General features: G+C 40.1%; 1 protein-coding gene across 2 annotated transcripts in view; it reads left to right on the forward strand.

Moving 5' to 3' along the window:
• JARID2 (jumonji and AT-rich interaction domain containing 2) overlaps positions 1 to 27,426 on the forward strand; it is a 212,067-nt gene that overhangs the window by 150,537 nt on the left and 34,104 nt on the right. For both annotated transcript variants that reach the window (XM_071451384.1, XM_071451376.1), the window contains exons 4-6: positions 1,666 to 1,835; positions 15,876 to 16,052; positions 25,213 to 25,442. In XM_071451384.1, the coding sequence (XP_071307485.1) occupies positions 1,666 to 1,835; positions 15,876 to 16,052; positions 25,213 to 25,442 (577 nt within the window). The remainder of the gene's footprint in view (positions 1 to 1,665; positions 1,836 to 15,875; positions 16,053 to 25,212; positions 25,443 to 27,426) is intronic.

Below are 27,426 nucleotides of genomic sequence, written 5' to 3' on the forward strand. Positions count from 1 at the left end.
AAAGCAATCTGAGTAATTTTTTGGAGATACAGGCATATCTATACAAGACCTTAATCCTGGAAAGATAATTGTTCATAGATATGAGGAAATATATGTGCTAAATAGTATTTTAGTTCCAGTTCACAAATTATAAGCACCATGATAAAAAAAAAAAATTTGTAAACACCAGGTTATTTTTGCCATGGAGGAGATTAAAAAACGCAGTAGAAATGGCTGATATGTTCAGGGCAGTGGGTGTTGGATAGTGAGGATAAGGACAATTTTAAGCATAGTTTAGGGAGAAAACTGCTGAATGTTACTTTGGCTCTTTGTTGTCATTAGGGGACGTGTTTGTTGTAACAAACCTCTTGTTACCCAAATATTTAAGGTTAATACCTGTGAAAAACAAGAGGTTTGCCAATTATGTGTTACATCCCTACCAAACGGTAACTGTGCTTTCCTTAAGTCCCAGCAGTCAAGGCTGCCATGGAGTGACAAGACCTGGCCTTCCCTTCAGTGTTATTTAATATGTTTCACTTTGACATAATGTAAATACTCTGCTATTAGGGAATAAAATGACATAAAATTGCATCCTTTCTCAACAAGGTTTTAAGATCTTTCTGTAGCTTCTCTCCTTTGTGAAGCTGTAATAAAGATCATAATTAGAATCCCAGTTGCTTAAGTGAGAAATTAACATGTTCTTATGTGGGGAACTGAGCCAGGCTCCCAGCGAGACCCCCCTCCGGGTATCTGTCCTGCCCCAAAATGCTTTCCCTAATACCAATTTACGTTCTAGACATATTAAAGAAAATCATATTCATTGCTACATAGCAGTTAATCAGAGCCTTCAGAAAGGCTTGAAATAATTTGCAGCCAAGTGCCAAAATCACCTGCAGCCACTCATTTCCTGCAGCCGTATCTGGGCATGTTTTAAAACTAATCAGAGAGTGTCAGTCCATTGCCCACTACCAAGACTGAACAAATTCATTCCACACATGTCCTTCAATCTTACAAATTTATCCCAAATCCTGCTTAACCCCACTGCTGACCTCCTTGCTTACTGTCTTCTGGGCTGTGGCCAAGCAAACAAAAATCTAATGGTTTTGACCTGATGTTTTCTCTGTCAAAAATATTTTCTCCTAGAGGTTTTATTTTTTAGAACTCAGCACAAATATATATATAATACCTTATCTATTAATATATATTTTACTATAAAAATAAGATTCTAGCAGATTGGAATAAATTAAAACCTTAATGGGGCTAAAATAAACCTAATTTGTAATTTAATTAAAAACAGAAAGCAATGAGCACTAACACTTAACAAAAAAAAGGCATTTTCATGGTGCAAAATACAGATTTAATTTCCAAATAAGTGAATGGTAAACTGTAATTGTATCATGTGCAAGAAGACACTCAGAACATATGAAACAGTAGTCACAGATTTTGCAGTCAAGATGTTCCCTTTCTGGTTTTCCAAATTGTAGCAGAAGATACCAAAGGGTAAAACAAATAAAATACTGTCTTCATTATTGACCCAGTTAGGGATTTGGTATTGGTGGGAGATGGATTCAGATCTTGATCTCTCTCTCTTTCTCTCTCTCTCTGTCCTATATGGGTTTTTTTTATGCTTTCACACATCCAGCAAGTTCTGCCTAACATGCTTCTGATGTGCTCTTGTTTCCACAGGCCAAGGCTGCAAGCACAAAGGAAATTTGCTCAGTCCCAGCCAAACAGCCCCAGCACAACTCCAATAAAGATAGTGGAGCCATTGTTACCCCCTCCTGCCACTCAGATTTCTGACCTCTCCAAAAGGAAGCCCAAGACAGAAGATTTTCTCACTTTCCTCTGTCTTCGAGGTAGGTACCTGGCATCAGTGCTGGGGCACAGTCTCATTCACAGAAGGAGCTGGAGCACTGCACACCGAGCAGCAGCCAGACAAATGTACTGGAGCTGCACTTGAAGGTATTGTGTGCATTTCAGCTCTCAGCAATTTGACTGTATCTGCAGCAGGAGCATTCAAGTTCATGGTTCTAAAGATCATAAAATGAGGCTGGTAATAGTGCAAAAAGAAATTTCTTTTATGCTTGGCTCTCTGTTACCCTGAATGGGTTTTTGTCTGGCTCTTTTAAGTCCTCCCTATCCTCCTTTGTTTTGTCTGACTATAAACTGGAGAAGTGCTTAACTTACCTGAGTACTTGTTCCTGCAAGAGGAGAAAATCTGCTTGGAAATTCCCCTTGTCTACCTCCTCACTGTCCTTTATTGTTCAATCTGAGTGAGGCTTTTCATCTGACAGTGGGTGGAGGGCCATTGTTCTTGCCTGCCTCAGGAGCTGGATTGTTCCTGTGGTGATAATTAAAACAGGTGAGCTCCTCCTCTCAGCAATCCAAGTACAAAGGAGGCATCTGAAATTGTGGAGTGAAATACTTGAATTACTTCACAGTAACAGGTGCTCGAGCCTGGTTGGAGCTGTGTGGTGTGTCAGGGATCCATGGGCTGTGTGTGTGCAAGCCTGCCTGCCAGACTTGGGGGGGGCCTGAGCATGAGGTACTGACTAGATTAAGCTAGAGAAGAGGATGTTTCTTGAGTGGTCATTTTTCTTAAGACTTTCCATAGCTCCGTGTCCCAAGTCATGTGCTGAAAATAGCATCTTTCAGTTTAATCCCCCAGTTGTCATATTGTCTCTTGCTGTGTGTTTCTGGACAGGTGCATCCCCTGTCTCATTAGTTAGCCATAGCTGCATCCTCTGTGCTGGAATGGTGCCTCATGCTGTTGTTTTGTCCCATTACCTGCTGAAAGGGTGTGCGTTTGTTACAGATAGAGCTTGTCTGAAAAAGTCTTACCTGGTGGGTTGAATCTTTCAGAGCTTGAGTTCCCCTTTCTTAGGTGGACAGCAGTAAACACCACCACCCATAGCTTCCTGCTGAGGCTTTCTCACCTTAATACAGTGTGGTTTGATTTCTTTTTCCTTTTCTTCTGTAAGATTTTAGGCTAGTGGTACCTTCAGACTGGTTGCTAATTTATCCATCTTATTTCACATCCAATATGGAGCCTCCATCCTGTTGGGACCTCTGGTAAAGTGGGTGGGTGGAGGGGATAGCAGAGGGTGATTTGCTAGCTTTTGTGTTTATTTAAAGGATGGAGAGGAGCAGAATCTAATGGAGTTTAAAGTGGCATAACGGTCCTCTGAAATGTAATCTGTGGAAATGTATTTCTAATTTAGTGTGCTGTGAGGTTGATCAGTCTGTTGGCAGCGTGTCACTGCTGTGATCTGGGCCAACTGCCACAGTTGTTGGTGGGAAGAGTCAGATGGGGGTTCTGTGTGTCTGTGTGTCTGTGTGTGAGCACACATGGCTGCATTCACACACTTGTTTCCACTGCTTGCTAACTAAGCATGTGCTATTTATAGCTTTGAAGGCACTTGCACTTATAGAAAGGCAACCTCTGTGGGGGTGTCACTTATCTCCACTTTTATTTCCTACTCTCTTAGCATTCTCTCTGTGTTCTGGTTTAACAATGCAAATGGGAAGCATGGGTACTTTAGTCCTATTCCAGTGCTTCATATTGTTGGGTTTTTTATTTTTTTATTTTTTATTTAAATCAATGGGTGTTTAGCTCTTGCACCTGTAATTTTCTCCTTTGTTATTCATCTGTGGCATAATTGATGTTTTGTACTGTCAATTAAGAACTTGCAATTCATTCCTAATTTCTTCAGTATGCAGGAGTACTCGAACATTTCTGACAACACATGCATTCAGACAGCAAGATCACAATTACAATTATGTTAAAAACCACGAGGGAGAGTCTGCTCTGAGTGCCACACATGGCATGTTCTTGGTCTGCTTAAACCGTCTGAAGAAAAACTGTGAAAGGGAAAGCTGTCAGCTTTGTGTTTCAGCACCCCCACAAGCTTATTACTGCATCACCCCTGTATAAAACATGAAAAGAGCCAGTTCAAAAGAGGCAGGAGAATCTTCTTGGACACCTGCTCCCTGGATGCTTCTCTGTGGAGGAGCAGGAGAGTGCTGTGGCTTGGAGGGAGGAGTGGGTTGTTCAGACCTGTATTAGCATGGTTCTGGCTTCTGTGCCTGAGCTGCTGTGTCCTTCACGAGGTCCTGGCTGCCTCAGGTTGTGTCCATTTGGCCTCTGGGAATGTTTAACTCCAGGTGGTTGTCTCTTTCAATGTGTCCATTTCAGAACCAGGAGATGGAAGCTAGTTGTTAATATGCTGGTAGGGAGTTCGTGTAGCACCGTGCTGGTACATGCAGCTCCAGAAAGGTCCCACAGGTGACTCTTCAGGGCAGTGGCAGGCTTAGTTTGGTGCTACTCTTCTGGTGCTGCCTAGTGAGCCTGGAGAGGGAAGAGCCAGCAGTTTATTATAAGATCCTGCATAGGCAAGGAAGACTTGGGATTTTTTGGAAGGAGTTATTTTGATTTGGAACCTCCATGCTATTATTTTTCTTGCAGTGTTGAGGGTTTCAGAATTGTTTGCATGGTGGGACCAAGTGGTTGTTCTGACTTCTGTCTGGCTCTGTGTGCTCACCTTGGCTCTTTGTGCTTTCACCATGAAATGCAACATGCAATTGCATGGAAAAAAGAGCACACTTACAGGGTTGAAGATCAGCACTTTGAAAATCTTAAGTGTAGTAGTGATAAGATCCAGGACAGTAAATGCCTATGTTTGTTTAAGTTAAAAAAACCCCAAAAAAACCAAAAAAAAACTCCATCAAAATGATCTGGTGATATAATCCTTAGATTCATGATCAAAGCCTTTTTTTGGACAAAAGAGTCTTTCCCAGGATTGGTGGGAATGCAGCTCAGTGGTCTTCTCTGCCCTTGTACCACCATACCCAGCAGTAGTGTCAGAAGCACAGAGCAAATTTGTCACACCATAAAATCACAAGTCACTAAGGGTGGAAAACACCTTCAAGATCACCAAGTCCAACCTTGGACTCAATTCCACCATGAGTTCACATGTCAGAGTGTACTTTCATTTTCTGATTTTAAACAGAGAAATTTAAGCATCCTGTCACCAATATGGCTCACTCTTGTTTTTGTGGGGTTTATTTTGAGTGGGAGCAGCTGAATTCTGTCAGTGAAGGAGCAATACTATCATGCGACAGTGTGGGAGAAAGTCCCTTGACATGCATAAGATCCCATACTTAGGAGAACAAGTCCCATTTACCTGTCCTGCTGTGTGTAAGAAAATCTAATGATTCAAATAATTTTAACTCCCCCCCACTTCATTAGCACCCTGTAATTTCAAAGGGAAATAATTTAACCAAATGACCTGCTTGGTTTCATTATCCAGAACACAAAGGCTTTAAACATATTTTAATTAGTTTGTTTTTCAAACTCTTGATTTGATAATACACTGTACTAATTACTTCTTAAAAGGTAAGTGGAGCACAATGAACAAGCTGTAACAGTTGATGAATATCTGAGACCTGGAATACATTTCTAGACTGACCAAACTTGGCAAGGCTCCTCTGCTTTCTATTATTTTAAAATCCTCCTTTTAAAAAGGTTGATAGTTTTTAAAAATTTTATTAAATTGTGACCTAGAATTTTCAACACAAGGAGGAGAATAGTACAGATATCTCTGAAGTGTTTGTCTGCAGTGTTCTTATCTTTAAATAGCTTCTTTGAAGGAGCCTGTATGCCCTTTGCCAGAGGCATAATTAGTATCTTTCAGCAGCATGTAGATACGAGTATGTCATCTCCATGTAGTTGTACAACAGCTCTCACTTTTACTGTGTTTTCTGCTTTTGATCATATTTTTCTTAATAGCTTCTGTTACAGTGCATTCAAGTTGCCTCTGCTCTCTGTAATTATTTACAGGTTAAACTATTGTGAGTCAAATATCAGGCTAAAGGAGGAAGGAAAAACAACTCCCTGTGAGCAATAGATCTTTGGCAAAAGGTGATAACAGGGAGGCTGTGATTAGGAGAGTACATTTTAAGAAGTTTTCCCATGATCAATTTTCTAATTAAGCTGAGCCTCTGGGAGTTACATGCTAGAGAATTTCAGGGATTCCTAAATAAAAATGGTTTAATTGAGATCTCACAAATTGAGTTTTCAGGCTCTTCTCTTCTGCAAAACGTGTGATTGTTCTTTTTCTTTGAATGCTGTGCTGACTTGATAATCTGATGATTTATTACAATTGGGCAAAATCAAAACAGAAAATTTCACTATGTGAAATATTTGTCTGAAGTGTGCATGTTTGTCTGAAGTTCAGTAACGTCTAACTTTTAGTGCAGTGTGCTCTCAAACAGGCTTTTTATTCTTTTCAACACCCATATTTGGGTGGTAAAAAGGGTCAGTGGCCTTTGATCTGAGTCTTCTTTTTTGAGTCCTGATAGGAGAAGTTGACAGATCATACCTGCAGAGATTTCCGATTGCAATGGGAGAGCCCCCAGAACGAAATTTGGGATTTCTTAATCTTGGGGCGTGTTAGAAAACAGCTGTTAATTTGCCTGTCTTTTCAGCAAGGCAAAAGGTATTGTGTGCCTGTTAGTTTGGTGTCAGCAGGCTCTGTAGTCAACGTGTGCTGCTGTCCTTGGAGAGCTGCTGCCTTGCATGGGTCACTCTTGAAGCACCAGCCTTTGGCACCATGGACACTTGATCACCACATCAGAGTAGGCAGATTAAATAGCACTGCAACTTGATTAGGCTGGAAGCAAAGCAATGAAATGCTGACACTGCCCAAAAGTATGAGCTTCTTTGCAGTCTGGGTTAGTTTTTATAATTCCAAAATAATACTAAAACATGCAGACATACAATAATTTGTTTAAAATACTGGAAGAAAAAATTTTATTGGTTTTGTTATTATATCATTTAGTATTTGAAACTAAAATTTTAGGATGGATTGAAAATTCAAGAATAAACTTTGGGTTGAATTTTAAATGCACAAACCATTTAATAAAAATAAGTTTGCATTTAGTAATTGTAACCTCAAAATTTCTAAGTTGTGTTTTAAAGGTAGGAGTAACATTGAAGTGTAGAATATAAGCTGTTTCTCATACATGCAACCATTTTGGCCATCTATGGAATATAAGCTACTAAGTAACTCTTATGGTTGTTTAGAACAAGAGTAATTTAATCAGTATTGGCAGGGACAAGTGGTTACACATTCTCAGAGTGAACAACCCTTCTGTGAAGAACAGGGAGAGAAGAGACCCTGGTGACCACCACCATGGATTGTTCCTTCCCAGGGGAACAGAATGCTGCTGGAGTGCCAAAACTCCAGACATCCAGTGGAGGGTACAATTTCATGTCAGTGTGTGCCTACTGGGAGATTTAAGAGATTGGAAGAGGTGCTGAAGTAAGATGGAGTATCCTGTGGGGAGTACTACAGCTGAGGGAAAGCTTTTTCTTGCTTTTCCAGTTTTTGGGCCCTTTCTGATGTTAACGATTCCAGTATCTACCCCTGCAAAAAGCCACAGGATGCAGTTAACTGACTGAAAGGGGAGACTAATCTTGAGGTTTAGCTCTTGTATTTGCCACAGATTCAGTCTGAGTCCCTCAGCAAGCTGCTTAGTATTTTGTAAAATGAGGATAAATATTTAACTCTGTATATAGGTGTCAACATAGCTGGATTTGATTATGAATGAGCTACTGGCATAAAATCTGAGTGCTGTGATGGCATCAGCCATTCAAAGCCTCACTGCTCAGGGGGCAATGTAAAGTATTCTGGCAAAGGCAATTCCTGCTCTTCATCCCAGCCAAAAACCTCTGAGCCTGCTTCTCTAACCTGTGAATATAACATAGCTTCAGTGTTATCCAAATGACTGATTTTATGCTAGGGATAAACCTAGCAGGATCTCTTCTTGGGTATGAAACACAGCCTGGTAGCTTGTTGGGAATGTCATCACAGTGGTTTGAAACTTCCATACTAGTTTTGTTCTTGGTGGGAGGGAACATAAAGTTGAAGTGCATGGAAAGCGTTGGTTTTGAGGTTCACTGTAAAATCCAGTCAGGCTGGTGGAGTTAAACTGCTTTGAGATTGTCAGATAAGAATTGTAGAGGCTTAGAAGCACTCCTTTGTTGTTTTTTTTTTTTTTTTTTAATTTTGGGTACTCTGTTACTCTGGAGTGTTTTGCTAAGTTTGGAAAGTAGACCTTCTATTTATTTCCTGCAGACTTACGCATTTCCCCACCTTTGCTCTATTTCTCTAGAAAAGGAAAAATTTTCTTCAAGCTTTTGGGTTTAAGCTCTACTAGCTCCAAGAACAGACTGAGAAGAAAATGGGAGTTATGTTGCTACACTAGTCAATAAATTAAATGTAACTCCAGGTACCTTGTGATTGGAACAATGGCAGCAGAGGGAGGAGTTGGAGCTCGGTTTTATTTCTGTATTTGAGACGGCCTTTTGCTCAGGCACCAGGAAGCTCCCTCTGGGACTGTTCCTGCAGGTGGAGTCAGACAAGTGAAGTACAATTGCTCTTTCCTATAGAATTTATGCAGTTAGTGCTCCTTTAGCCTGGCTTGGTAAAACAGCCATAAGGTGCAGGCATAAATTACATATATTTGCATTTCAGTGAATTGGCATTGTCCTGCCAAAACATAATAAGTGGGACATATAATAAATGCGAAGCAGGCTCTAAAAGTCAAGCATTGAGATGCCAGCACATCAGGAGCATTTGAGAGGCAAGGTTTTTCCACCTGCTTACAGCCACAAAATGGGGCTGTGTGTCAGAGGAGAAGCCAAACCTCTGGATGTGGCTCACTGTGGGGCTTGGCAAGCCATGTGCTTTTTTGGGGCAGGCTGAAGTCCCACATACCTTGACCTGCCCTGTGTGTAAATCATTCTAATGTTTTAAATTGCTTTAAGATTTTTCCAAAGCACATCTGGGTTGTGTTTAATTGTTAGAAGGCAAAAAAAAAGAGGAGCTAGAGGGGGAGTTGGTGTAAATAATTCATGGAGAAGAATCCTCCAATTTTGCAGAAACCACAGCCCAAATTACAGAGAAGGCTTTTGGACTGAGATGATTTTTGTTGTGGTTGTAACATACCAGGGTTTGAATCCCGTCCAGATGAAAACATTTGGTTTGTACTTCAGTAAATACTGCAGAAGCACTGCCAGCTAATTCTGAAGAGTAATGAAATAGTATTTTTGGCAAAGCATATGCACTTTCCATACTTCTGATTCCACTCTTCAGATCCAAATTCAGAGGGTTTTTTTAACATGTTTAGCTAGTCCAAGACAAAAGTTAATGTAATTTAATGAGAAACAAAACATAACTGTAATTTAGGAGAGAGAACTACCCATTTGTCAAAAAGAAAAAAAAAAGTAATAACCTCATTAGTCAAATAAAATGGCTGAAAAAGAGTATAGTTTATTCTATTAATCAGGCACTTGCTGCTGAGGTCAACACATCTGTGTGTAGAGGCTGCAAAAGCATCAATTCTGCCTACTGTTAGTAGTGAGCCTGAATTTTGCCCATGCAAAGGGTGACATCTTTCCTAGAAAATTGCTAAAAGCATCACCATGACTTAAACCCCCTGTATTTTACTTTGTACTTATTGTTGTATAAGCACCAAATTATTGTAAAAGAGGACATGAAATACATTTGTCATTCTTTCATATGTGTTAGGCCACACTTAGTGTGTAGTTGTGGTAATAATTTTTTCCTATATATTTAGGCTTTCTTTTGTGTTGCTCTCACAATAGGAGGGATAACAAAATACTCAAGAGAGAATTTCAATAATGAAACTGAAGATACTGATGGAAGCAGTTGCCAAACATACTTCAAATCTAATTTTTTAAAACAGCTGACTGTCCTCCCTTTCTGTAATAATTCATAGCTCATTGTAACCTTGATGAATAATTTTTAAAAAAACAACTCATCATTAATGATTTTCTCAAAATTTGCTACATGCAGTAAGTAGTATCTGATTCTAGGAGCTCTCATACTGGTGAGGAAAGGGTACCTAGGGTTATGTTGGCTGTCCAAACTTTCTGTGTGGCTTGCAATCCCTTAGTCAGACATGCCAAGTTTTTAGGCTTTCAGAATCTCACTCTGAGGTCCAGCTTTGGTGATTTGGCCTTTCCCCATGTGTTTTGGAGGAGGGGGAGAGGGCTGGGAAGTTCCCTCCAGGTTGCTGCCTGACTTTGGCCATGGCTTTTCTGCTCTCAGCTGTGAGACTTGTTAAGCAGGAAAAGGTGAGTGGCACGTGTCTGGACCAGGGCAGCAGGTTGACTGTGCTGTCAGATGGATGCCTTGCATCGAGCCAGCCTTAGCTGCAATGTCCTGTACACTTTACTGTATTTGTTACCATTTCATGTTGGTAATCCCTTCTCTATCTTCCTTCCCCCATTGGTCCCTCAGCTTGTGTCCATCTGCAAGCCTACCTCTCACCACTCACCTTTCTCCAGCCCCAGCACATCTGGGTTCCTTTCTTCTGCTCTGCTGCTGCTGCACTTCACAGCCTTTCTTACAGCTTACTCCTTCTGCCATGGCTTCTCCTTCCTTCCCAATATGTTCCTATTGCCCCATCCAGATCTTTGGTGACAGTGTATGCTTTTATGCAAATATTTCTGCAAAACAAATCAGCTGTCTTGGCAGGGAGGGGAGGGAAAGCATTTAGGAGTTGTGTGCTTAGACATCATCAGGACACAATGTAAAATGTGCAGTGCCTACATGAGATTGGAAACATACTTCATTTAATGTTTTGTTTAATAACATAAGGGATATATTACACTACACATTCAGTAAGAAAAAGAGTGCATAGAAATTTTCCAAATCTTTTCTTGAGAGCTTGTAACATTACATTACAGTTACAGTATTTATTAACGGACTTTAATTTCCTTAGTCTGGGATTTTAATCTGAATCAGTTCCCTGATCTGATTCACCACATGGCCCCACAAAAAAAAATTACACTGCCACAGTTGACGAGGTGGCACAGGTATAATAAGAAAGGCCAGGTGGGGGTAGATGTTCTGTAGGCCATTTTTGATGCCAAGAAAAATGTCAGCCACCAATAGTCTAGATGGTTCCTTTTTCCTTGCATGAAATGTCTTCTAAATGAGTGGTAAGAAGTCAAATTTAATTTCTAGGCTGCCATCATATTTGCTGAGTGAGCAGGCTTTTCAGGCACCTGCTAATGGGGTGGTGGCAGGGTGTGTTTCTCGGGGTGGAGGGCTGCTTGTGTGCTTTCCGCAGGCTCTGGAAGGCTGCTCCCTGCTCTCTCCCTTCATCTGTTCCAGTGCCCATGGTAGCAGCTGCCTGCATGATGTGGGGGCTCCCAGCACAGAAGGAGACTTGTAAAATTCAATACAGCCATAGGCTCTCGTAACTCTCTCTCACTCACTCGCTCACTCTCTCTCTGCCTCTCAGATTTTTCTGCTGTTTTCTTGGGATGGAAAGTGAGGAAGTGGGGAATTGTATACCTAGAGTGCTGACACCTGGCAGGCACCACCTCCCAGGCACAGATGTTGTTCTTTATTCGTGGCATTGCTGCTCTTCTTTTTTGCTGTTGGTTATTATTTCCAGTGTCACTCTTTATATTACCCTTGGTAGGCTTTGAGAATCACTTTGGTGCTGGGGAGGACAAGAGGAAGAGGAGGGATGATTGCTCATCTTTATTTACTCCTACTGCCTGGCTGGGAAATACGTGCAAGAGGGAACCAGCATAGCTGCTGCCCCATGGGTTTCTGTTGCTGAGTGTGTCCAGGAAGAGATAAATGTGCAGAATAGTGATCTGTGAATTTTACATATCAAGGAAGCCCCTACAATGCTATGTTCTGTGAATGTGTGTGTACAGATGTGTCTGCTGAACCTTCAGTTTTCCTTATTCTCATGCCATTTTGGAGGGTTTTTATCATCTCGCTGTCACACATCATTTTCATGGTAAATATCTGTTACATATGGAGTAACCTGAGAGCAACAACTCTCAATGAAGTCTGTCTGTAAGGAAAACCACCATGGTCTTACCTTGCAGTGAAGACCAGACAGATTTTTGAGGAAGGGAAATACATTTTATTTGACCAATCGCTACAGCTGGAAAAAAACAATCCGCTCTTGAGCACACATTCTTCTTCAGATTGGCAATGGTCTAGAACATTTCTAGCTACAGTAACACTTCTTAATATTATTTATATAAATCAGTAGCTTTGAGTAACAAATGGAGCATCACATACACATCCCTATCTGATCTCAGAGAGAATGAAGGATATTTAGGACAGGAATCATTATTACACAATATTGAAGAAGATGAGTAATTACATAGCTTCCACTCCACAGAGTTCAGTTTCATTCATATGAGTTTTGTTGTTTCATCAGTCGTGAGAAGTCTGAGTATTATTTCCATAAGAGGAGTCTTAGGAGGGGTTGCCTAGCTCTTTCCTTGGTGCAAACCAGCAGTGCACATAAACCACTCACACGTTAGGTGTTGTTTAATAAGCATAATTTTCATCATTTCAGCTTGAATGAAATCACAGTGTGCTTACAGGCATGTCTTCCCTTCAGTTTGCTCATAAAGGGAATTTGCAGCGTCTTGAGCTTGGCCAGCCTGTTTCAATATTTTAAATCAGTGTTTTCTCAGCCTTTTGGACATGTTTAGCTACATAGGCTTAAAGTGAAAGTGGTTTTTACCAGTTCAACTCATATTTGTGAACAAATTACTTGAGGCTATTCCAGAACTGAAGTAGTAGTATAAAAGATGAGGATAAAAATAGTTCCAATACAAAAATTAGGCAAGAAAACTCAGAGCTTTAAGATTTCTTTGAGTCTTCCATTCCTAACAATGCTTAAATAGAGCAAAAATGTGCAAGTCCAGGCTTTTTTTTTTCTTTCTTTCTGTTTGGCAAGTCACATTTAATAAATATGTAGGAAAAGCTGGTGGGAAGGAGGGGAGGAGACCCAGACTTGAACGCCAGCTTTTCTCCAAGGTCTCATATTGCAGAGCACTTAGATCAGTAAAGTGAGCGTTAGCAGGACTCTCCTGTGTTATTGGATGTTGCTAGTCTAATTTCTCTGGAAATGTACTTCCCAAACAGTCCCAGCTGTCCCAGGAATGCAGTTTAACCATTGTTGTTCGTAGTTCTCGATTGGAAAGAATTAAAAACTGTCATTCTGACAGGAGATTTATGCACTGAGATTACAGAGATTGAATACCAGGAGTTAGGTGAAGTTTGTGCCTGCTCTTGAACTTGGGTAAGACTGTCCCTCCTTTCTAAACAGACTGACATAGTACTGTGTTTTATTCTCTGTTTAAGAAGAAAGAGAAAAAGGATTGCTAATGTAATAACAACATTTGCATTGCAGATGATACATTTTTGTTGATTGCTGTTTAAAGCAGCTGCCAAAAAATCTCAGAGATGTGGAATTCCAAGGAAGATGAAGCTGAGAGAACAGACATTATATCTAGACTCCTATTTTAGTGTCTCAGAAGGATAAATTTTCTGACTAGTTTTTTAATTATGATAGGGGGATTTCAGTCTGTGTTTGAATCTAATTTTGAGGGTTCCTAACAGTAAGGTTCTTTTATGCCACCATAATGGTTTGTTAATGCATAATGGTGTCAGATGGTGTCAGACTTCAAATTCTTATAAGAACTGATGCACTTGCATACAGTTTCTGAATCCATACTACACATTTGGGCACCTAGATGGAAGAAAAAAACAGTTTATTTTTCAGGCAGCACTGTCTCAGGAGTAACTATTTTAGAGTCTTCTGGTTAGTTGCTGTTGCGACTTAAAACTCCCCTACGAGCAGAAGAATTAATGTGCCTCTCAGCACTTCTTACCTACTATGTTTGATTGCTTAGACTGTGCCAGAAAGTACTGGGCTTGCATAAAAAATGTGAAGGTTTTTTGTTTCTGTAAGTTGCTACAGCTTCCATGCCGTGAAATATGTCAGTAGTCTTAATTTGATCATTAGTCTATACAAACAGAAGAGCTGTGGCATCCAAAATCCCTTTCTCCTAGGATAACTGTATGTGTCCATACATTCTTGTCTAGTTGGATGGAAAAATGCACAATTTCAAGGGGGAAGAATCATCATGCCCTCAATGCTGCTGTAGTGTTTATCCTGGCTGTCTCAGGGCTACCACTCACACACAGCACAGGATGCTGGCGAGGAGTTTCTGTCTGCTTCTCCCCGAGGCAGCCACAGTTCCAAAGGGGCTGTTAGAGAGGCAAAGCCAACATCTTTACAGGTGGGGACTAAGCCTTCAGTGGGATGAAGGAGAGAATTGGAAGGGTCAGTTTTCAGTAAGAATACTCATGGATTGAGATAAAGGCAGTTTATTAGGCAAAGCAAACCTGCAAGCAAAGCAAACCAAGGAATTCATTTGCTACTCACTTTTGGCAGGCAGGTGTTTAACCATTCCCAGGATGAAGGGCTCCATCACATAAAATGCTTACCTGGGAATACAAATGGTGTAACACTGAATGTCCCCACCTTCCTCCTTCTTCCCTCAGCTCTTATTGCTGAGAACAGTCCTATGGTCTGGAATATCCCTTTGGTCAGTTATCCTGTCTGTGTCCCCTCTAGCTCCTTCTGCACCCCAGCCTGCTTGCTGGTAGAGCAGCATGAAAAACAGGGGCAAAAAATGCCTTGACACCATGCAAGCACTGCTCAGCAATGGCTAAAACATCCTAGTGTTATGAACTGTGCTTCCAGCACAAATCCAAAACATAGCCCTGTTCCAGCTACTATGAAGAAAATTAACTCCATCCCAATTAAAACCAGTATATTTAGGAATGGATTATTCATTGCAGAAACAGCCTGTCTCTGTTTTTGTGCCATATTTAGGTAATTCATTAATTAAAAAGTGATTTTTATAGTTATAAGAGTATTTTGTACAAGCCTGGTGGAAGCAGAAATATGCAATCAAAAAATAATCTATAGTTAGTTGTTGGCAGTGGCAACACCAACAGCTCAAGAGCAAACCAAACACAGAATTGCAGTTCTGAAGAGCTTGAAGCCAGAAGTGCTTCCTAAGGAAGCAGCAGTCAAATAGCCACTACCTTGTGTTGGTCTCTAGCCCAGTTCTCTTTGTCCTTTTGTTTTATTTAGCTGCAGGAAAAAAAATGAAGTTGCTATTATCCAAGTGTGTGACTATACTTTTTTTCCTTTCTTTAAAAGAAATTTTTCTTTGGGAATAACTAGAAGGCTCCTAGGGCACTACTGGGGGATGGACAGGGGGCTCATGTTGAAGTAGAAAGTGATATTGAGCTCCTGGGAAGGTGCCCATTATTTGTCAGCAGTATTTGTACATTTAAAAATCATGGGAGCATCATGGGAAAAGTAGTCAAGAGATGAGAAGCAGCATCCTCAAGAGGAGCACACAGGGAATCAGAAGGCCTTTCCTCTCTTTTCTCCTTTGCCGGGAATCCTCCATGCAAATAAACTTCTCAGTGTCTTCACTTTTCTCTTTGTTTCTTACTGCAGAATTCTGCAAAATATTGTGTGCAATATTGTAGAGGTTTGCAAAGCATTGTGAACTTTAAATGCTTTATTGTGATGATAACTTAAAAATATCACTGTGGCACAGACTGGTTTTTTGCTCTTTCTTCTTCTGTTTGGAAAAGCTGTAAGCTTCTAGTTGTGAGTTAAGATTTCAGCAAGGCACTTGAGCACGCATTTGAAATTAAGCATGTGCATTAGTCCTTTTCTGAATACACAGAGTTATTAATTAGGGCTTGTAGTAAGACTGATTGTCTGGAGTATGAATAGAATGTGCTTGAGGGCGGGAGAACCCTGCTTTTCAAGACCATGCATATCCTGTTGGTAAAAACTAATAAATAAAAACCCTCTAGTTAGTCGTGCACTGGTCTTGACCTCCCACTCTCCCCTTGCTGTGGAGGACACTGAAGTAGGTTATGATCAATATAGTTAGTGCAGTAAGCGAATGTGATGATGCTAATGAGCCATTTCTTTATAATGATCAGGTTCTCCAGCCCTGCCCAGCAACATGGTATATTTTGGAAGCTCTCAGGATGATGAGGATGAAGAAGAGGAGGAGGAGGAGACAGAGGACACAAAAACAACCACAAACAATGCTTCATCATCATGCCAGTCAACCCCTAGGAAAGGAAAAACGCATAAACACGTACCAAATGGGCAAGGTAGGTCCTACGTAGTGCTGTTCTCCTGAACCCCCCAGTAAAGAAATTTATGAGCTGAATGTGCTCAGTCCTTGTCTGTCCTTCTGGGTCTGATTGAAAAAGTGGTGGAATAAGATGCAGTTTTAGCATCTTGTGCTTTAACCTCTTTCTTCTGACAATCTGAACTCCATGGCAGAACTACTGCAGGGCTGGAATTACATACACACACACATGTGTATATACTGACATGGGGGTCAGTCTCTTCTCCATGTAACAAGCAATAGGACCAGGGGAAATGGCTTCAAGTCACCAGGAAAGATTTAAATTGGGCATTAAGAAGAATTTCTCCACTGGAAGGGCTGTCAAGGCTGCCCAGGGAATTGGTTGAGTCACTATCCCTGAAGGTATTTAAAAGTCATGTAGATGAAGCACTGAGGGACATGTTTTAGTGGTGGACTTGGCTGTGTTAGGTTTGTGGTTGGATTCGATGATCTTTAAGATCTTGTCCAACCTAAAAAATCCTGTCATTCTATGAGATGTATTTATATAGGTACACACAGACACACATGGACACAGTCACGCTCTCTGGCTTTTGTGAGACTGATGTTTAATGTAGAATGACTTCATTTGATCAAAGTTAAATATAAGCATTCATAAGTGTTATCAAAATGCGTGCCAGGGGCAACACTTAATTTCTCTTATGCAGTATTGAGACCACACTTGCAGTAGGTTGATACCACATTCATATTGTTGATTGAAAAATTTTATGGAAGAAACTTTTTCAAGTCAGTTATTTCTCTGCAAATCAGCAAAAGCTGCATTAATTGCACAGTAATTGTGTCACGATGTCCTCGTGCTGTATCTTGAAAAATGGATCCACATATATTGCAATATTGCCTACTGTATAATGGAAGATTTAAAGCTGTGATGAAAATTTCTTGAGCCTGCTGTAATGCTCCCCTGCCAGCCTCCTGTATGATGTGGTTTTTGCTCCAGCAGGAGCTCTTGTTTCATAACTGTGCTATCTCTGTCTGACGTAGTTTCAAAATGTAGCCTATGCTCTCTGTTCCCTTCCTCACTATTAGTTTTCCATGAGAATCTTTCTTTCTGGTGACTGCCCCTTCAGCTCTTATCCTTTTAGTAGGAGGACTGAGAGGAAGGTGTCTTCACAGTGCACTTTTTCAGAGGTGACCTGTGCCTGCTCTGTTTGTTCTTTCATGCTGCCTTGCTCCAAAGAAGAGATTAGTAAATCCCAATTACTTCACTGTGCTGATCCTCATCTCTGCCTTTCAAAAGGGAGTTTTCTATAAAGGGTGCCTTTGTTACATATGCCAAAATTTTTTTCATGACTGCATCTGAATCTGTTTTTATTGCACACCCAAGCTCAAAAACTCACTTTTTGTGAATGATTTGTGGGTAATTGCAAGGGGATGTTGTGCCTAATAGCATTTCAGCTGTCAGCTGTGACCAGGAGCTTTAATGCTTTACCAGCCATACATCAAAACTTGGCATTTAGGATTGATTTCTAAGTAACCCCCCCAAAATAAGAGGCACAAAACTCTGCATAGGGAAAATGAGGCTGCATGTAACAGAGCTGCTCCCTTAGAGTTTTAAATGTGATATATCACTGGAAAAGGAGCTGATGGTGTTCTATGAGAATGTCCCAGATGGCAGCCACTTTGAAATTAGCTCAAAACCAGAGACACCTGAAATCTTAATTGGGGGTAAGTAAAGGCAAACATAATGAGCCATATAATGGCTTCATAATCTTTATCAATATAGATCAGAGTGAGTGTAAATGAAGCTGCTGCTTTAATAGAGCTGCAAAAGACCTTTATAAAATACATAGGAGACAATGTGAGATGTTTTGACAAAGGTGAAGAAACAGGAATTCCCAGAGAAGACAGCTGCTTCTCCTTCGTCATTGTAATTTCTTTTTTTCTTCTTCTCCTTTTTTTTTTTTTTTATTAAAATTTCCTTACCCAGGGGTATTCCCATTCTTCAGTGTCTGTTATGTTGGTTGACAGCCAATAGTATTTTTGTTTCATGTGAATGAAGTAGGTTCTGGTTCCTGTGTGTCTGTTTTAAATGAGACCACACACAAAGGCAGACCAGGGACGGGTGCAGCAAATGAACTTAATCTAGCGTGAGAGTCTATTTTTAATGAATTAAAGTCTTTTGTTTTTAATATACAATGTCTACTCAAGCACTTTGGACCTGAAAATGCTAAGCATTTGCTATGACATACAACAACAAAAGTTCAGAGCTTGATTAATGTCATTAGACAGTGTCAAATGATTGCTTTCTGCTCAGTAGGGGCCAACAATTTTTCTGGGCGAAGTCATTTGTCAATATCCTCTTCTGACGCCAATATGGGGTATTATTAAGGTTGTACACCAAACTATTTGTTATAACTGAGCCTGTTGAGCCACCTTTTGGAGAGCTGACTCAATCTAGAGTGCCTGAGTGGCAATGGGAAGCACGTATAGCACGTGGCATAGCTTGCGGCACAAGATTAAATAATTGGCTCAACTGACTTGTTGCCTTCCAACCTTACTGCTTACACAGATACATTTAAAAAATCAAATTGTTACCTTTTCACCCTCCTTTCCTAGTGCTGCTGATGTGCTGCACACACATCCAGCTGTAAAAGAGCAAGTGAAATGCTTGGCAGGAGAAATGTTTATTCCCTGCATTCATGGGAGTGTGTAAAAGGGAGTGTGCAAGTCTTTCCAGGGAGATATTGGGACTAAATTGCATCTCCCTGCTGCTCAGAGGAAATTCCAAGTTGTAGGTAAGAGAGTAGGCTTAGGTCTTTGTTCCTTTAAACCTAATTCTTTGAATTCCTCGCAACTAAATAAATTCTAGTTTGATTTCATTCTGTGGCACAATGGAAGGTTTTCTCTGGCTCCTGAAGAAAAATGTTTGCAAGTGCCAGGTGTTTTGCAAGGCAGGCTGTGATAGAGAGCTGGAAGGTGGAGCTGGGAAGTTGTTGGGTTATCAGTCCCATCTCAGGAGCAGAGGAGGATAGGCATTACTCTACTTGAAAGGGCTTGTGGGCTGGAAAAGTGCCTCAGGAGGAGCAGCATACGCAGATATAGCTGTGTAGCAACTTAGACATTGCATGCAGCAGGCTGTGGGTCCTCTAATAATGGTTGGCTAATTTTCTCAGGAAGAATGATTGGGGAATTAGATATCCCTCACACCAGCCCAGCAGCTCAAGGGCGGAGAGGAATGCCCATCTGGGCCAGCATACCTGGGAATGTCCTGTTGTCTCTGGATGCCAGAGACAGACAATTAAGTTCTAATCTACTTTTAGGAAAACAGAATTGACCATCATTATTTGTAACCAAACTTCTTCATGAAGGGCGGGTTCGGTGTCCTTAGTGGGAGTTAACCCAGCTTCAGTGTGCCAGCAAAACCTACAGGGTCAGAAATGGTTGCTGGATCATGCTGTGTTTTGTTAACATGACGAGATAAAAATTGCTCTGTATGCCTTTTGCCTGAAATGAGCAGGGGAGAAAATTGTAGAGATGCTTCTTTTTTTTTTTTCTCTCTTGGGGCTTAAATTTCAAAACAGACCTGGCAATAGTGCATAGTAAGCAAGTATTGCTAGAAACACTATACTCTGCTTCAGTGCTGTCCTACTCGCTTACCAGAAACACAGAACATTTCACTTCTCAATTTGCAATGGATAATTTAGCAGAGTAATTTCCTTACATGTGTAGCAGTACAGAGATGATGCAGGAAAAGATCGTAGACTGCTTTTTTCTTATTTCAGGGTATAGTTCAATGCAGCATTTGTGTATCTCGGGCTTGAATGGCACATCTTTTACATACATTACTGTTTGAGTGTGCTGTGAGAAAATTCTGATTTATGGTTGGAGTTCTTTATTTAGTTTTGGTTTTAACTAAATTTGGTATTTGTGAGTGGGTACATGAGACAGAGCCTTAGGCTTTTACATAATTTTTAGTTAAACTAATCCTGAAGAGGTAAACATTTAGAAGAAAAATATATTTTAAAGAATGAGAAAATTTCAGGCAGAGTGCTGCAATAGTTAATGGGTAGGCAATTATTTTGATGATTTACAGCCTTTTGTTGAAAGACCATGGAACCAGTAATTGTTGCAATAAACATTTTTGCACATTTAATTTTTCTGCAAAAATATGTAACACGAAAATTACCCGGTTTGCAGTAATTTGCATACTTAAATATGCAAATCAGGCGCAACACATTTGGGGATTTGCGGATTTTCAGTAGCGAGATGTATGACCTGTGGAGAAGAATGGGGGAGCTGGAAGTTGCTCAAAAAAAAAAAAAAATTGAATTGTTATCCTGGTGTGAGACTCGTGATAACAGACAGACATTTCTTGTATGGACTTGCTGCTTAGTGAGTGACCCTTTTGATGTTGTTTGTGTCGTAATGGTTAGGTGAGAGTAATGAATTTGTGCTGAGACGAGACACTTGGTATTGAATTTTTGCAAGTGGTGGCGCGGTGTCTCATACCAATAATGCTTCTCCCGGTGGCCCAATATATTCCTGTGCGTGCAGGGCTTGAGCTGTGTTATTGATGGTGTCAAAAAACAAATTCAGTGTTACCCCTCTGCCATGGCTCTCCTGTTTGACTCCTGCTAGCATGCAGCTATGGAAATTTTCGTGCAGTGTTGTCCACTGAGAAATTGAGTGGTGTTGCATTAGGTCTTGGGAAGTGCAGAAAGAGCAATACCACATGTTTTCATATGATGTGGTGCTGGCCTTTTCTTCTGAAGTACACCTTTGCTCCTGACTCTGAGTAGGCAGAGCATGTTGGGGGGCTCCAGAAGACAGCTTCTATCCCTGGAAATGATTTATGGAAGTCAGAACATACCCAACATTTAAGGAAAACAATTGGCAGTATTAAAATACTGTGTTTTATGGAAGTATAAGGTTGTTTTAGTTCCTCTGGGAGGGGAAAAGAATTATTGCCTGGGTCCTTTAACACAGTTTGAGAGCCACGTAAATGTTTTCACAGTGACTTAGAACTGAATTAAAGCCAGAGCAAGAATGTTTTTTGTACAGTAATGGATACTCCATGCCAAAAAGTTGATTAATACTACATCTCTTCCCAAACATGATGTATGTAACAACATGAGGCTTGCACTGGAATAACTGGCTCGGGTTCACAATATTGGCAAGGCTCCCTTTTCTCCTTCTAAAAACAAAACTTCTCCCTTTCACTTCTATCTCCCCTCTATTTTCTGGATGGTTTTATGAATGTGCAATCACTTGCTTTATGCAGTGCAACATGCAGCACGTGTGTATGTGTATGGTCCATGCCTTCATCTCCCAGCCACTGGCACACAGCAAAAGGGTTCTGTAGTCTGCAGTCCATATTAAACCTCTCCAGTTACCTCAAGTATAAAGCATATCAGGTGCAAGAATAACCTCCAAGAAAGCTTGGGAAACAAAGCTTTGTCCACGGAGTCAATAGCTGACTGAACCCAATCCAGTATTTCTGCTGCCTCCACAGTGAAAGTCTGATTATTGTGCATATTATAAATTAGCTTCTGAATGGCTGGCTGGATCCTGTGAAATGTTTGTGTGCAAATTAATTTGTAGGAATACTTCTAAAAATTGCTGCAAACACATTATGTTTATCGCCCACTACTGTTTCAATTCCTGTAGTAAATGCTTAGTTAATCTGTAGTAATCGAGCACATCTGTGGCTTTACTTGACAAAAAATTTTTTTAGACGTTATTATAGCTGCACCTAATAGAGGCACAATTTGCACAGTTTGCATTGGTTTGTGCAGGGATTCCTTATTACAGTTTCAAATGAGATAACCCAAAGTCCCAGTACAGGATCCTGTGTGAATATTGGTGCCTGGGGTCTGGTTCCCCCGATGCAGGGAGCACTGTGATGCATCTGTGGGGATCATGCCTGCCATAAGGTTTTGCTCTGCTGCCATAAATTATATCAGTGGTTTTAAAACCCCTAGTGCTTGTGAGTTTTGAATGTAGTGGTTCAGTTTCTTTGCATTTGATCATCCCTGCTAACCAAAAGACCCACAAGTATTTCACTGTGGGACTCTTCTTGTTTCAGTTTAATAATAATAATAGCTTTGGAGGACACAGCATTTTGAGAATAAGCATTCAAATGGATACAAGTATAATGATACCCATTTATTCTATCTGCAGTGTCTGAACACTAATAACTTACTTACACTCTTAATTACTTGTTAGTAGTGCTTCTTACCTTTAACTAAAAGCTGTTCTGGAAATATAGAGTTAAGGTAGCTGTATATAAAATATATATATAAAATATATATAAAATAATCATAATTCAAGACTACAGGAATGCAAGTTCCGCCACTAGTGTAGGTTGGACTTGGTTTTATGTCTTTCTATCTTTTAGTGAAATTATTGCTTCAAGCAATAAATAAAGCACAACCTTTATTGACTGCTCTTTAGCAAGGAACTAAAGTGAATGGGAACAGAACATTGGATATTGGCATGTCAGACTTATTTCCAACATGGGAGATTTTCCTGGAACACACCTCTCAGGGGTTCATAAAGCGTATACACCTTTCCTGATTTTCTGAGTGCATCAGAAATATTTAGGAGCTGGCAGACATGAAGGAGAATGCCATTTTTAGTGAGATGGGAGGAAAATTGTAGTCTCAGGGGTTTTTTCTGCCCCTAAATGCTTGGCTTGGGGTAGCATTTTGTAATTAATCAAGTTAACATTTAGATAGTTGCTCACATGATTTGAATGTTTGTGAATGATGTGTATGTTTGTGAATTTTTCAGAACTTACTATTGCAGAAAGGCTTTATAGCTGAATATAAAGTAGCTGGATATAACAGTAATCTAGGTGTTGCGAGAAACAAATACTGATTTTTATAGAAACTGATACCATCTACTGTTTAACTGGAAGACAGTGTGGCAAAAACTGTTTTGCCTCTACATCTCCCTTTGTTGTGTTTTCAGACACTAGCTTTTTAAGCTTTTCCTGTGAGACTGAACATTTTTTTCCTCCTGTATCTCTCTTCTCCCTTTCAAGAATCTTACAAATTAAGACAAAAGATAATTACTCAGAGGGTAAAACTGGCAGGGTTCCCACGACACTTAAATTTAATGAGCTGTTGCATATAAAATATACCTTGTCATGTTTGCCTTTTTTTTTTTTTTTTTTTTTGTGAACCCGAGAAGTGCACAATTTGGCTTTTTGGCTGTGTTTTCTATTTTAGTAATCTTCGATTTTTAAAGTGGCAACTGATCACAGAAAATTAATCTCTCTGACTTTGAATGTTTCTGTAGGAGCAGATCAGTGCATATGATTTGTTCCTTTCAAAGGAAGATGTCACTCTAAACGATAAAATACATATGAACAAGGCTGCCATTGGTTGTTTGTGCTATGTCTTATTAAAAATAAATAGTCATGCTTTGTGCCTCTGTAGTGCACAGTATCCATCTGATGTGAGAATTCCTTCCACAGGAGGATGAATGTATTGTCATGAACTTCCCGAGAGGGGTTGGCAATTATTATCAGTTCCATCACTGGAAATGAGACACAAAGGGTTACGTGATTTTTGCAGAAATCACTGAGAAATCCTTGGCTGGCTGGGGCAGCACCAGTTACTCCTGAGCTCAGGAGTGACAGAACCATGGAGAAATTTGTGGTGACTCCACTGCTGACAGCTTTTTTCTCATTCTTACTCCATTTATGCAAGTGGGAAGGAAGAGAAGAGGAAAAGCAATCACAGATTTTTCTTTTTTAAGTAATCTGCTTCAACACTTATGACTGACTGAATATGATAAGGGAACTGAAAATATGATAAGTGACCTGAAAATTAAATTTGTCAACAGTTTGCTGGAGTTCTGGCTCCAGGAAGCTGGATAGCTGCTTGGGAAGGTTTGGAGGTAGAGTGGCCTCAAAAGCACCTTAGCTGCCTCTCTTCTGTCCAGCAGGATTGTGGTTTTTATTACTACTCTTACTGCTGCTCCTACTGTTAAAACTGTACATCTGTAGAGATAGCTAAACTTCACAACTTAGATAACGTGTGTGTTGTAGGAATATCACCTTTAGTGACAAAGAAGGTTTTCATTTCACAAGAAAACAGTAACTTTGTGCATTTAGTTACTATTCACAAACAGATGGTGTATGTTGTGTGTAATAAATAAAATGTTCACATAGTTGTACTATTAAGTATTTATGAAGTTTCTTGTTTGCATCCTTTCCTAAACCATGTCAAAGAAAGACAGGGGTAGAAATCAAGAGCAAAAGGCAGGAGGGCATTTGCCATTGTGGATTTCGGATCACAGGTCTTGGGAACCTCTGTCAAGTGCTCCACTGAAGAGGGTGCATCACTGACATGAATTCAGCACATTTCTGATGAACAAACAGAGAAATGTGATGTGATTTTTTGTTTTAGCTTCAGCTTTCCATGTTCCCTGACAACAGAAGAGCAGTGACTCTTCTTAAATAAATTCAGCAGAGAGACAGGAACAAAACTTGTTTGTATACATTCACATAATATTTATTGTACAAAAAAAAGGTGTCTGTTCCGCACTTTCTTATCCCTTCATTATAAGGTTATGGAGCTCAGCACAGGTCCCAGTGTTACTTCATGTCACGTGTTCCAAAATGGTTTTAGTATTTTCCTTTCTTTGCAGAAGTACCTTTTTCTATTTGCAGCTTGTCTGCTATAGGCAAACTGCTGTCAGTTTGATTCAGCAGTTCGGGTACTGATGAAAACAAAACATGCTTTTTCATGGAACGTCTCCTTTCTTCTACATTGGTATAAAAATAAGCCTTTTTTCTGTTTAGGTTATGTTTAGAATTCCCTCACTGCAAGAGCAAAAAAATATATTAAAACTGTCATAAGTAAAAATCAAACTCATAATTCCAAATCTAGGTCAGTCAAAACAGTAATATACCTTGTATGTTTTAATTTGGATATTGAAGATAATGTGTGCTAACAAGCAGAGAAAATACTGTAGTAAATCTGTTCATCTAAAGAAATATGCAAAATAGTGCTATTTCTATTTTGATTTAACTTCAGATGTACGAAGGCATTCACTAAATATCCAACACTGAGAGCAGAGAAAATTGCGATTTTTTGAATGAAGTGTTTGGTCTTGCATACTTTTTCTTTTCTTTTTTTTCCCCTTAATAACCTGATTTTCTCTCTTCTCAGTTTTCAATGGGTCCAGCAAATCATCGAAGGAGAAAGAACCTGCTCAGAAACACAAAAGCAAAGAGGCCACCCCAGGGAAGGAGAGGAACAGCGAACATAAGGCTGAGAGTCGAAAAGACCAGGCTGCTGCTAATCACCACGCTACTACAAACACTGGCTCCTCTACGAAAGGGCTCACGGCTAACAATCACCACACTCTTCACAGATCGGCTCAGGACTTAAGGAAACAGGTAATAAGTTGTTCTCTGCTGTGGACACATGGGAAAAAAAGGCTTTTAAGATTCTAAGCTCCTTTTTTCACTGCTTGGTGTAGATCGAACATGGCAATCCTTAAAAGAATCCTCTGGAGCAGCAGGGAGTTAATTTTCAGTGATTAAAAAAAGGAAAAAAGAAAAATTGATACATGGGAAGTCCATATAAAGCATGCTTTACAACCCTTTTTATTATCTGGTATTTTCATATGAAGGAATAAAGTTCACATTGCTGCTTACGAAACCTTTCTGAGTGGCACTCTGTGCTGACACTGCCAAGGCTGGCAGCACATGGAAGAAGGAGCTAATCTGTGTGGCTTATCTCACTGGTGCTGTGGAGAACCTGACATTACACTCAGGTGTCTTGGTTTGCACATGGAGAGCACAAACCTCAGAGCCTGGGAAAAATGTTTTTCTGATGCATAAACAAGATGCTCCAAAATATTCCCTCATTCACAATGAAGGTACCTGGTGGGAGATGTTTTTAGAGTTCCATGTTACTTGGTTAAAAGTTAGCAAAAAAATTCAGCAAGAGATTTGTTTCAACCTAACTTGAATTCAGGTGTGGAAGGTTAGCAGACTAGTCTTCCAGTGCTTGTGACTGTCCTTATCCAGGCTGGGGCTGGGTTAACAGAGTACCTGCACCAGGGCAGTGCAGTACAGAAAGCTTGCTGCACTTTAGCCTTTTGGGGGTTTTTGAGGGGAGGGGGGGGAGCAAGGGATGTTGATTTGGTTGGTGGTGGGTGAGGTTTTTTTGTTGGTTTGTTTGGGGTTTTTTTTTGGAGGGTTTTTGTTCTTACTTTTGTTGTTGTGGTGGTTTTTGTTTGGTTTGTTCTGGTTTGGTTTTTTTTTTGGTTGGTTGTTGGTCGGTTGTTTTGCAGTGATGAATTCTCAATGGACTGATTGGAGACACTCTTTACTTGCTGGCACCTAAAGATTTTTCTTCTAAGTGGTCTGACCTGGTCTTCAGTGGAGCTGGAATTGCCATCTTGTAGAGGGCTGTCAAGGCCTTTAAATGACACCTCTGAGTCGCAGGCTTGGAAATTAAAAATGGCAAAAAGAAAAGCAGTGATGCTCTTGCTGAAGAAATCTTTAATGCTGTGTGTTTCAGTAGTGGTTTAAGTTCACCTGAAATGCCTCCACCAAATTTGTATTACCTTCTAAATCAGATTTGAGATCCAGAAGGCTATTCACAGTGTGTGTGTACCTCTCTAAAATGTCAATTCTTTATTCCACCATGGCAATTTGCCCCTATCTAAGCATCAGTGTCTGCCTTCTTTTGCATCCTTTTGAATTTCTTCTTTGTGATTACCAGTATCTTACGGTCCTTGCCTGTGACATGCTCTGTCATGAGCTCATGGTTTTGAGCAAGTTCCCAAAACATAAGAATGCAGTTCTTAATTCTTTTAACCTACTGGAACACTGGTGTGAAATGCTTTAAAATTGTATCATCAGAGATTGGTTGGCTAAAACTTTTGTGAAAGTCAACTGCTGCCTCTTCTGAAGGTAGTTCTGAAAGGAAAAAGACAAGTGTAGAAGAGTTTTGTCCACAATCCAAGTGGTTTTTGCTTCATAGAGTATTAAATGTTTTTGATTGTGTGACACACAATGAAGAAAAATATAAAGCAATGCTGTACAAGCAGCAGTCACACCACATGGACACATCAGCAAGGGTGGTCCCCAGGCTTCAGAAAATAAGGGGAGGTTTAAGTCAAGATGATGTGGGTTTTCTTTTTTTTCTTCCTAAGAAATGATTAGACACCTAAATTTTCTTCTGCAACCCACAGTAGCATAAGTACTTTCTTGCAAATTTTAATGAAAATATGACTCTTGCTAATTAAAGGTGGATTATATGTTTTGCCTGACAGAAAGCCTTAGTTTTGTATACAACCCTAGACTTACCAGTTATGGGACATTGCTAAATTTCTCTCTGTTGTCCTGAGTCTTTGACTTTTTCAGCATT

Source organism: Agelaius tricolor, unplaced genomic scaffold (genome assembly GCF_023055355.1).
Source record: "Agelaius tricolor isolate 1412-34295 unplaced genomic scaffold, bAgeTri1.0.p SCAF_2, whole genome shotgun sequence".
Lineage (NCBI taxonomy): Eukaryota > Metazoa > Chordata > Aves > Passeriformes > Icteridae > Agelaius > Agelaius tricolor.